Source organism: Phaseolus vulgaris, chromosome 1, assembly GCF_051622355.1.
Source record: "Phaseolus vulgaris cultivar YP4 chromosome 1, ASM5162235v1, whole genome shotgun sequence".
Lineage (NCBI taxonomy): Eukaryota > Viridiplantae > Streptophyta > Magnoliopsida > Fabales > Fabaceae > Phaseolus > Phaseolus vulgaris.
Genome location: NC_143498.1, coordinates 11,495,997 through 11,508,942, shown reverse-complemented (window position 1 = coordinate 11,508,942; position 12,946 = coordinate 11,495,997). Strand labels below are relative to the sequence as shown.

Here is a 12,946-nt window from a genome sequence, read left to right as displayed (position 1 = left end):
AGCAAGATATGCGTTTGAAAACTTTCCAGTGGTGAAGAAACTGACAGAGTTTGTTGACGCTATATAATAATTCAGGATGAGTGATGAGAATATATTGAAGTGAGCCAACAATGTATCTATATAGAGAAGGATCATCAATTGATATTGTGCCATCCTGTGTGAGAAGGATGAAGGATATCATTGGCGTTCACTAGTGCAGAAAACACATATAACACCGATTCTGGGAGACATATAACATTGGTTCCCTCACCGATGTAGATCTAAGCGATGTAAAATGTTAATCACATATAACACCAATTGTAAAAATTGGTGTAATATGAACCAAAATCTGAATGAAATATTAAAAAATATGTGTTCCAGAAGAGACATACTACACCAATTAAGGCAACAACCGGTGTAACATGTTAGAGTTTTTTTTTTAATAAATTTATTAAAATACAACACAACATTTATTGCTACTCATACATACCATTAGTGATACACAAGCAAACAGCGCAATAACCACAAGTCTAAACATGAAAACAAATATAAGAAATGCACTCACCATCAAACATAAATCTAAGAAAAGAAAGGCCTAGCGAGATACCTTTAGGAAGCAAAACGTCTTCCTTTGCTTTTCCAAATATGTCCATAGGCTCCATCCTGAAATCGAAAAAGAGTTAGGAGAGTGATAAAATAGGCAACACAAAATACAGATCCGAGGAAAAAAATAAGTGAAGAAAGATCGCATCAAAGAAAGGATGGTGGAGGAGATGGTCAGCGGTGCTAGCAGTAGTGGTGGAGAGCGGTGCTAGCAATAGTGGATGAAGAGGTGCAGAGCGGTGGAACAACGATTTAGAAAGATGGTAGCAATGCGACAACGATGGAGGCAAAAGCAACAGAGAAATAACTTTAAGCGCGAGGTAAAAAGTAGGATAAATAAACATATTATACCGGTTGGATTAACCAACCTCTGTATTATGTCTAGTGCCAAAATAAATTTTTTAAAAACTTTAATTTTAACTCTGAAAAGAACATATTACACCGATTATAAGGACCAATCAGTTAATATTGTTGAAGATGAAAAGCTTTGATGTATCAAATCCACATGAAGCCTGAAGCTGTGCTGCTTTCTGAGTTTGGGTTTAGATTAAGTTGTTTAGAATCTTTGTTAAGATCAATCCTTAAAGCCTACACAAAGCTTGATTAAATATGTTTTAAGAAACTAAGTGTTTTTTAAAGCAAAGAGAAAACAACTGGTTGATTTGTCGAAATAATCGGTTGTTTGTCACTTATCTGGCTGAAAGTTTTGAAACTGCTTTTTGAATCAGTTGTGTAACTGCTTGCCTCATTCAACCGGTTAAATGTGTGTTTTTCATAACAGTTTTTTTAAAACTTGTTTTAACTGATTTAGTTGTTCAAATCTACCTTAAACGAATGCTTTTCAAAGGCTATAAATAAGGCTTTCGTTCAAATCAAAATATACAACAAAAAGTATTGATTCAGATTTGAGAAAGAGATTTGGTTTTTGAAAGTGTTTTCAAAAAGAGCAAGAGTGCGTTCAAGCTTTGTTGTGGTGACAAGTGCTGATCATAGGATCTCTGGTTCTGTAATTCCAGGTGTTTTCTATCCTTGCTTAGTGTCTTGTAATTGTACTTCTTTTACATACTGTTTGTTGTTGAAATCCTGGAAAAATAGAGGTTGTTCTGTTTTTGAGGTGTTAAGTTTGCAAAGGGGGTGAGTAGGCTTTGTGGGATTCAAAGTCACCTCTTTGGGGTGTGTGATTGTAATCTATGTTGATTGCTAGTGAAACTCAGAGATTTGTTTGAGAACTGGATGTAGCTTAGGGATTGAGTGAACCAATATAAACCTTGTGTGTAAATCTCTCTTTCTCTCAAACTCTCTAGCTGTTTGATATTTTCGCTGCTATAAACAACCGATTAAAACACAATTTTAATCGGTTAAAATTCCGATATTTGTTTAGTTGGATTGTTTGATTGCCTTCTTAAGTGCTTATCTAAGTTGTTTGTTAAAGATTCATTCTAGACCAAGTATTTTGCGAAAATCTTTGATAAAACAATTCACCCCCTCTTGTTTAAGCCATCAATTCTTACAATTGTCATCAAGAGTTAGGTTCTTGAAAATTACTCAAGTTCTTGTTTCTTTTTTTTTTTAAATATTTTTGATGGTTGACAAAATGCCTTTTGGGGAAGGTGCTTCCATAAACAGGCCACCACTGTTTTGTGGGGTTAATTACTAGTTTTGGAAGTGAGAATGAAAATCTTTATACACTCAACCGATAAGGGTATTTGGGAATCAATTGAAAACGATCCCTTCATACCTCAAGTCAAGAAAGATGAGGTTTTTGTTGATAAACCTTCATCTGAGTGGACTGAGGCTGAAAACAAAAAAGCCAAGTTTGATTGGATAGCCAAAAACATAATAACATCTACTTTAAGCTGTGATGAATTTTTCAGGGTCTCACAGTGCAACTCTGCCAAGGAAATGTGGGACATCTTAGAAGTCACACATGAAGGCACAACTGATGTCAAGCGAGCTAGGAAGCATGCTCTGATTCAAGAGTATGAACTCTTCAGGATGCAAAAGGGAGAATCTATCTGTGATGTGCAGAAGAGGTTTACTCACATTGTGAACCATCTTATGAGTCTTGGTAAGATGTTTGATGAGGATGAGCTTAACATCAAGATACTGAAGTGTCTTGATAGAACATGGTAGCCAAAGGTCACTGCCATATCTGAATCAAAGGATCTCACCTCAATGTTTGTTGCATCTTTGTTTGGTAAGCTTAGAGAGGATGAGCTTGAAATACACAGGCTTGCTGTCCAAGAGAGTGAAGACAAGCACAACAAGAGCATAACTCTTAAGGCTTGCAAGCAGCAACCAGATTCCAGTGGAAGTGAAGAGGAAAACATAAGTTTGTTATCAAGGAAATTCAACAAATTCTTGAAGAAAAGACAAGCTTCTAAAAGGTATGGTTCAAAGAAACCAAGTGAATTTAATTCTAATAAGTATACTTGCTATGGTTGTGGAGAACAGGGTCATATCAAGGCTGAATGTCCCAACAATGAAGTCAAAGGGAGACTTCAAGAAGGAGAAAAAGGGAAAAGCTAAGAAGGCCTACGTAGCATGGGATGACAATGATGTCTCATCCTCAAGCTCATCAGATGATGAGGAAGCTAATCTCTGCCTTCAAGCTTCAGTAACAAGTAGCATGGGTTCTACTTCATCAAGTAAAGATAACACTTACTATCATTTGCTTGATGCTTTTAATGAAACCCATGATGAAGCCAACTGATTGGCACTTTCTCTCAACCGATTGAAAGGTCAGAATAACTGGTTGGAAAATATAGTTAAGTCTCTAGAGGAAGAGCTAAGCAAAACAAAAGAAGATTTTGAAAACCTGGAGTTAGTTTACAAAAAATTCTTCTTGCAGTTGTAAGACAAAAACTTGTGAAATTCTTGAAAAGAAGATTCACTATCTTTTGAAAACCTTGGACAAACATACATCAGGAAAGTCCAATTTTGAAGATGTTCTTGCATCTCAAAATTGTATTTTTGGAAAAGTAGGTTTAGGGTTCTATCCTCAGAGCAAGAAAAATAGAATTTCAAAACCTTTCTCACATGCTCCACAAAACAATCTGTTGTTTCAACCGGTTGTTACTGTTGAACCAAGTGGTGTTCAAGCTTTGAAGAATACAAACCCTTTGAAGGATGATGAAGGCTGGCTGTGCTTGCTATTGCTGAGCTGTCCTTTTAGATAGGATCTGGGGTAGATTTAATATGTAATCCACTCTTGATTGAATCCAAAGCATAAGCACTCTAAATCCTTTTAAAAGAAAAGTGTTTTTCAAGCTAAGTGAAAAACAACCTGTTGTTTTGTCGAAACAACCGATTGTTTTATAGTTAGGAGTTTTTAGAAAAGGTTGAAAACTATTTTTATGGTTGACTTGCTGTCAAAAGCAAAACAACCATTGATTCGTGGAAACAACCGATTGTTTGTATTGGTACCATAACATAAAACTGTTTTGTGCTTTGACTGAGCATTAAATGTGTTTCCAATTGTTTACGCTCCAGTTTTTAATGCTTTAACCAATCTTTAAATGCAATTAATAGTTTGTTGAGATTATGCAACAAACAACTTTGTTTTACAAATAGAAAAATAGTTTTGGGTTTTTCACAACTTACTGATTTTGAAAGAGTTGAGATTGCTTAGAGATTGAGTTTGATCAAAGAGTGGGAGATAGAATTTTGTCTTGTATTGCTTTTAGATTCGTTCTGTAACGAGTGTAATCCTTGTATCTATTGAAAGAAACCTTGTGTGTTTGCTGAGAAGTGTTGTGTGTAGCATTCTTAGTGTTGGTGTGTTTGGCCAAAAGAAGTGTGTGTCTTGAGGGGATCAAGGTCACTTCTTTGGTTGTGTTGTAAGTGATCTAGGTTTGATTGCTTAGTGGATTTCCTCAGTGGTTTCTGAGAAGACTAGATGTAGCTCTGGGTTTAGAGTGAACCAGTATAAACCTCTGTATGCTTTCTCTCTATCCTTAATCTCTTTAAATCCAGTTTTAATATTTGCAAACTGGTATAAACAAACAATTGTTTCTGCGAAACAACCGATTGTTTTTCTGGTGCTGTTGTTTTTGCTTTGTGTTTTGGCAAACTGGATTCCTTATCATTTGTTTCTCGAAGTATTTTCATTCTTGGCTTAAAAGTTTGCGAAAATCCTTTTTAAACCATTCACCCCCCTCTAGTTTAAAGCCATCCATTCTAACAATTGACATCAAGAGCTTGGTTCTAGAAAGTTATTCAAGTTGATCCTAAAACTGTTTTTTAAATGGCTGATAGACTACCTTTTGGGGAAGGTGCTTCAATCAACAGACCACCTCTGTTTTGTGGTTTGAACTACCAATTTTGGAAAGTGAGAATGAAAATCTTTGTGGAATCACTTGACAAAGGAATCTGGGATGCAATTGAAAATGGTCATTTTGTCCCAAAGTTTGAAAAAGATGGATCTTCCATTGAAAAGCCTTGATCTCAATGGACTGATTCTAAAAGCAAGAAGACCAAATTTGATTGCATTGCTAAAAACATAATAACCTCTGCTTTTAATTCATATGAGTTTTTCAGGGTCTCTCAATGCAAATCAGCAAAAGAAATGTGGGACACCTTGGAGGTAACTCATGAAGGTACAAATGAGGTGAAGAGAGCTAGGAAGCATACTCTAATCCAAGAGTATGAGATGTTCAGAATGCTCAAAGGTGAAACAACTGCTGAAGTGAAGAAAAGATTCACACACATCATCAATCATCTCATGAGCCTTGACAAGACCTTTGAAAAGGAAGAGCTAAACATCAAGATTTTGAAATGTCTTGATAGAGCATGGCAACCTAAGGTAACTGCTATATCCGAATCTAAAGATTTAACATCCTTGAGTATGGCTTCTTTGTTTGGCAAGCTTAGGGAACATGAGTTAGAGATGAATCGACTCAATGTTCAAGAAAGCGAAGACAAGCACATAAGGAGTATAGCCTTAAAAGCTTCCAAGCACAAAGGCAAACAAGAATCCAGCGATGAAGAAAACCTTAGCTTGCTACCCAGAAAGTTTAGCAAATTCTTGAAGAGGAACCGCAACAAGGACAACAACAAAGCACTAGTGCATAAATGTAAAACAAATGCGGCTATTTTACATTTACAAATGTGGTCATAGAACCGCATTTGATCAGCACGCATTCGTAAATCGGGCATTTACAAATGCGGTCATAGGACAACATTCATAAATCATATTTACAAATGCGGTTACTTAAAATAACCCTCCATTTGTGTATTATTTTGAATGAGGGATGAAGGTTAGGGGTTTAGGATTTACGAATGCGGTCTTGGTAAGAATCGCATTCATAAATCACATTTACAAATGCGGTCTTGGTAAATGACCGCATTTGTAAATAGTGTTTTTTTTTTAAAGTGCAGTTTGTATTCTGCAGAAACCATATAATTTAATAACCTGCATAATAATCAAACCTAGTCAGACAAATACAGAAATATAGTAATCAATTCAAATCATCAAAATGTACATTTACAAGTAATCAAATTACATATAATAAAACCACTATTGTTTACCTATGTTAGAGTTATAAAAATTTATGAAATATGTGGACCAAGAATCTCTAACATATGAAATGCCTTCCTCATTCATTGGTGTTTCTTCTGTGAATAACTGCATTGCAAAGTTGACATAAATTAGTTTTTAGATATATATATGTTCAAGAATTATAAAAATGATTTAACATACATAGTACCTCTTTCCAACCAGTTTTAACACCTAGTCTTATAATGGTAATCATCCATTGCATAATGTAATAGCCACACTCATAGCTTCCTGGTTGTTTATTACACTATAATTCAATAAAAAGTAATATGTTAGTATATTGATAAACAATGATAATAGAGAAAGAAAAAAATTACAAAGCTTTGTTCTTATCCAGTTCAAATTATTTGAATTTGATCGACCTTTTAGGATGTTATATCCACGTCATGAACTGGTTAATACAAAAAACCTCGTTAGTAGATGGTTAATTAGTAACATATACAAAGTTCAGTTTATAATGTACTTACTTATCAATGATATCCTTAAATTTTGTGGGAATCTTCTTGTGTAGGGAACAAAACCACACAGCAGTCTTATCAACCATTGATAAGACAAGTAACTGCCAATGATGCCTATATCATCAATGAAAAGAGTTAGTAAATATTTAAAACATGAAATAATAATAATTGATGACATATAATTAAACTTACTCATTAATATAAGGGCATAAATAAATTTGTTTTCCCTCTTTTTCCAAGGTGTTAGTGATGTATGCTTGAGTCTTATATGAGTTTGGTCCAACGGGACTAATATATGCAGGATCTAAGAATCCATACATATTTTCCTTCCCCTCAGTGATACAGACTCTATGCAAAAACCTTCAAGTTTTTAGTTAAAGCATAATCAATAATAATTTAACATAAAGTAAATTGAATAATAGGTAAAGATACTTACATCATAAAAAATTGAATTATACTTATATTGAGCTCCTGTTTCCCAAATATAAATTCTGATAAATCTGTGTTGTAAATCATCTGTGGCAGTTCAGTGTTTATTTGAAAAAATGTATTATCCCACGGAACTGGAAAAGGATCATTGCCAATCTGACTAGCAATGAGACGTAGGGAAGCTATAGGATCGTCAACTGGAACCTCACGCTTCTTTTCCGGACTTGGTGGTTGAAAAGGTTTCTACAAGATAAACAACATTTGTATTAAATTATATGTAATATATAAATATAAATAAAAAATAATATAATGAAATGAAATTATTACATGAGGTTCGGGCATAGATCGAATGAGCTCTCTGGGCCAGGCAACGAATGTCTGAAATGCATAGGCCACAGTGGTTACCTCATCTGAAGGTAGTGGAACACGAGCATCAGGAAATCGTACTTTTTCAACTGTTACCTTCGCCACATCAGAGAGAGGAACGTTATGTAAGGTGGTGGCGTTTTTATAGACTTTTCCAAGTGCCACCACCCGAGGAAGTTTGCCGCCCACTACCAGTAGCTCACAATCCTCCGTCTGCCCATTGATATCATCCCCTGATGTTGGAGGAGCCGCACAACTCCCCTTTGTGCTCTTGGGAATGGGACTAACAAGGGGTTCAATCGGCTCAGCACAAACTTGTTGCGATAGAAACTCTTGTCGCATTCGATCATTCTCCTTTTTCATCTCCAGCCACATCAAATCAGTCTTCTTTCTCATCTCCTCCATTATTTCTTCACGTATCTTAGTCTTCATTTGAGTTTCGTTCTCTTTGGAGGAGGAGGATGGCGGTCGTTCTGAAACTCCAAAATATAGTTTAATTCCGACCCCTTGTCCCACTGCACGAACACGACCAGAGTGCTCAGGTCGTCCAATTGCTTCAACCAGGATATCTGACGACCTTCAACAACAAATTTACCGTCGGATTCCAAGGAATCCTGCAAGAGTACACAAAAATCATATTTTCAATCATTAATATAATTAATGCTTTAAAAAAAATGAAAATAACAAAAATAACTTACAATTTTTTCGATGATAACACCGGATTGCTCAGAACTTGATGCACCCGACTTTTTAATTCGGGCCCTCTTCCATTTTACATGGCGAAAAGGTGGTGATGGAGGAGAAGTGACCCCTGTTTCCACATTCTCAGACAACGTCCCCTGTTGAGATTTCTCCTTTTCCACCATCAGTTTCTGCTCAAGTTTTCGATACCCGGAACGAGACATAACGTGCGGGGTAAGATTCTTCAAAGCTATCTCTTGAGCTTTCTTCTGACGATCCTGTCATAATTGAAATAAACAAACTGAAGTAAATAAGATAAACTTATTAATGTTATATAAACAAAAAAGTTACTTCACTTACCATCCAAGCCTCATTTTCACGGCTTTCTCTAAAAAGACGCCATGTCTCTTCATCAATATGTTGATACTTTAAACATGGATTTTTGTCTTTAAGGTCGCCAAAAATGTATCTCGAAGTCAGTCTTGACTTAAAGGTACGAAATTTGAGTCCGATATTGGATATAATCTTTGATCGAAGCGGTTCCACATCAGGAATTTCAAAGTTTGCCTGCAAAATAACATCAGCAAATTAAAATTAATCAATGAATATTAAAAAGCATTATATCAAAATGTAAAGCTTACCAGAACATCCTCCCAGATCATGTTACGGTTGACCTCTGACACCTCATCCCATGAATTAATCAGAATGGAGAGCCTCTCACGAGAAACAACTCCAAGATAGCTCATAAACTCATCTGCCTTAGGACCAAAAGCCACTCCAGTGTTGACGTCAATGTCAACACGTGTCTTCTCACCAGCAGCACGTCTCAATGCGAGACGCTTCAATCTAGTAAGTCCTCTGCTGCCTCGTCCGGATCGAGGTTTGATTGGGGTCTGATCGTTATCCATGTCTCTGTTAAAAAAATTAGGTAACAAACATTAGTTAATCTGCATCGAATTAAAATCTTATAAAAATAATACATAAAAATGTAAATAAAAAATGCTTATTTACAGGTTGCATGGAGGTTGAAAGTTCATATGTAAATTCTTTCACTGTGGTCTTTACGGGTTGCATGTACATCATCAACTACATCGTCATCTTTATTAATTATCTTTGGTGTGAATGAACAGGGGTCACCATTTTCAATATCATCTATGGTCTCCCCTTGTTTTTTGCCGTGTAAAACGACATACCAATGTTCTGACGTAGGATCTTTCACGTAGAAAACTTGAGATGCTTGTTGAACCATTATAAATGGCTCATCTCGATACCCTATCTTTCGAAAGTCCACTAGTGTGAATCCTGAATCATCAATTTTAACCCCACTTTTATTGTCAACCCATTTACACTTGAAAACTGGAACGAAAAACTTAGTGTAGTCAATCTCCCATATCTCTTCTATAAACCCATAGTATGCCATTGATCCAAGTACTGGATTTGTATCTTTCGAAGTCGAAAACTGCATTGACTCGGCTTCAAGAGTAACACCAGAATTTTGAACTGTACTCTTTTCATCCATGGACTTCGTGTAAAATATACAATTATTCACTTCATACGCTGTACATGAGATGACATCAAACTTTAATCTAGCAGCCAACCAGGTCAAGGTCTCTGATGCCGTTGAATCCTTGAACACCTCGTCTTTAAACCAAGGCATGAAAGTTCTATTATGTTCCATCAAGACCCATTTCTCTGCTTGTCTTGGGTTATTTCCCTTCACAATGGCTTTATGAGCTTCTATGTATGGTACAACTTCATCTGTGTTATTCAATATGTACAAATGTGCTTGCAAGACTTCTGATCGAGATTTGCTTACAATATTCACACCACGTAAACATTTACTTGTAGAACGCCTGTGGTGCCATGAATTAGCTGGAACACCTATTGGATTTGCTTTTGTCATGTACTTTGAACAAAATTCAATACTTTCTTCAGCTATGTACCTTTTAATCATTGAAGCCTTTGGACGATAATGATTTTTCACATAACCTTTCAAAATTTTCATATACCGCTCAACAGGATACATCCATCTTAAGTACACTGGTCCACACAATCTAACCTCTCTTACTAGATGCACAACTAGATGAACCATGATGTCAAAAAAAGACGGAGGAAAAAACATCTCCAATTCACACAAGATAACAACAATTTCATTTTGAAGTTCATATAGTTTTGAGGGATCAATGACTTTACAACAGATGGAAGAGAAGAATGAGCACAAACGGGTTATGGTATGTCTAACATTTTTTGGTAAGATCCCACGGATAGCTACCGGCAACAACTGTTGCATCAAGATGTGACAATCATGAGACTTCAACCCAATTAACTTCAAATCTTGCATTGACACTAGGCTCTTCACATTTGAGGAATGTCCTTGTGACACTTTCACACCTTTTAGACATTGACAAAAACTAATTTTTTCATCTTTTGACATTGTGTTACAGGCTGGGGGCAAATATGTACGCTTACCCATTTCTATGGGTGCCAACTCGTCGCGTATGTTCATCTCAATCAAATCTAAACGAGCATTTAGACCATCCTTCGTCTTCCCGTTAATGTTAAGAAGTGTACCAATGAAGCTATCATACACATTCTTCTCAACATGCATTACATCTATACAATGTCTGACTTCTAACCTCGACCAGTACGGAAGATCAAAGAAGATTGATTTCTTCTTCCAAATATTTGTCACAGATGACTTTTTTCTTGACTTACCGAAGGTGTGGTCTATGTTATTTACCTTTTCGTAAACCTCAACACCGGTTAATGGAGTTGGTAGACCACTACCCTCTTGGTGTCCATTAAAGGCTTTTTTCAACCTCCGGTAAGGATGATGACTTCTAAGAAACCTCCGATGCCGAAGATATACTATTTTCCTTCCATGTTTCAATTGTTGAGAAGCAGTGTCTTCTTCGCATATTGGACACGCTTTGTGACCCTTAACACTATAACCTGATAAGTTACCATATGCCGGAAAGTCATTGATGGTGCAAAATAACATGGCATGAAGCTTGAAAGTTTCATTAGCAAATCCGTCAAATACTTCAACACCCTGGTCCCACATTAACTTCAAATCTTCAATTAGGGGACTTAGATAAACATCAATATCATTCCCTGGTTGTTTCGGACCGGATATCATCATAGACAATGTCATGTATTTTCGCTTCATGCACAATCCAGGAGGTAAGTTGTAAATAACTAGTAATACAGGCCATGAACTGTGATTTGTACTCATATTACCAAACGGATTCATTCCGTCTGTAGCTAAACCAAGTCGGATATTTCTTGATTCTTTACCAAATTCTGGAAAGTCATCATCAAATTTCTTCCATTGAATAGAATCAACTGGATGTCGGTACATGCCATCTCATTTCCTCTCATCTGCAAGCCATCTAAGATTCTTAGCATCGTCTGGGTTTGCAAACAAACGCTTCATCCTTGGAATGATGGGAAGATACCACATAACCTTCATTGGGGGTCCATGCTTTTCCATGTCATCAATAGAATCATCATCTTTTTGTTTCAACTAATAACGTGATAACCCAGACCTCGGACAACTTTTCAACAATTCAAAATCTTTCCGGTATAATATACAATCATTAGGACATGCATGTATCTTTTTGTACTCCATACCCATTGGACAAAGAATCTTTTTGGCCTCGTAATTACGATTAGGTAGACTATTTCCCTCTGGAAGCATATCCTTCAACAACTGGAGCAATTCCATGAAGCTTTTATCAGTCCATCCGTTTATTGCCTTCAAATTCATCAATCTTAACACCGCCGACAACCATGTGAAGTTAGTTGATCCAGGATACAAAGGAGTCTCTGCATCTTTTGACATACTTTCATATCCATGCGCTTTTGGAAAACACTCAGCTCCCACATCACGAATCATGTCCTCCAATCGATCATCATCTTTATCATCGTGTACTGCTTCATCCATGGTAGAACCCACATATTCTTCAGTTACGGAAACACGTGGTAAATTTAATAATTCACCATGCCATGTCCAAGTTGTATAAGATCGAAGAAACCCATCACATAGCAGGTGTTCCCTCATGATATTCACATCCAATATCCTTCCATTCAAACAGTTAACGCACGGACACCTGATCTTTGCTCCATCATGACCACTAATAATCGCGTTACGCTGCGCAAAATGTATAAATTCCTCTACTCCCCTTTCGTACTCATCACTTATACGAATAGCATTAATCCAACCTCGATCCATTATATATTCTGAAATAGTTAGGATTTTCTAATAATTAGTATTATATTCTATCTCACAGATTTGTCGAGGGTCGAACACCCCCGGACTCAATCCAAACACGATAATTCTATTCTAAAAGTAACAATAACTAACATAACATAAAATTTTTATTAAAATGTAATTAACAACTAATTAAATATATATAATATAAATTTAAGAAAATACAAATTATATAATACAAATTTTTATATAATAATATATAAATTAATTGTTTCCGTGACTAATTTATTAAATTATATATAAATTATAATAAACAAAAATTCAAAATACACAGAAATATATAAATTATTAGTTATTAGTTATAAATTCCAAGTTGTATTAGTTATTAATTAAATATATATTATAATACAGAAAAATAAAAATTCAAAATATTAAATAAAAATTCAAAATATTAAATATAAATTCAAAATATTAAATAAATATTAAATACAAAACCAAAGTTTCCGTTGTGAAGAAGCTTGATGGTGATCGGAGTGGAAGACAAAGGCGAAGGCGGCGGCGGAAGCTGTGGCGGTGGCGGAGCAGGAAAACACCAGCAAACACCAATGGAACAGTAACCTAATGCCACAAACGAAGTTAGGAAACGAAAATGACAATGGC

General features: G+C 35.8%; 1 protein-coding gene across 1 annotated transcript; it reads left to right on the top strand.

The window, feature by feature from the left end:
* Window positions 1-2,253: 2,253 nt before the first annotated feature.
* On the top strand, window positions 2,254-2,715 carry LOC137815498 (uncharacterized). Its single transcript, XM_068618614.1, has one exon. It carries the CDS (start codon window positions 2,254-2,256, stop codon window positions 2,713-2,715), a length of 462 nt encoding a protein of 153 aa, XP_068474715.1.
* The last annotated feature ends 10,231 nt before the right edge of the window (window positions 2,716-12,946 follow it).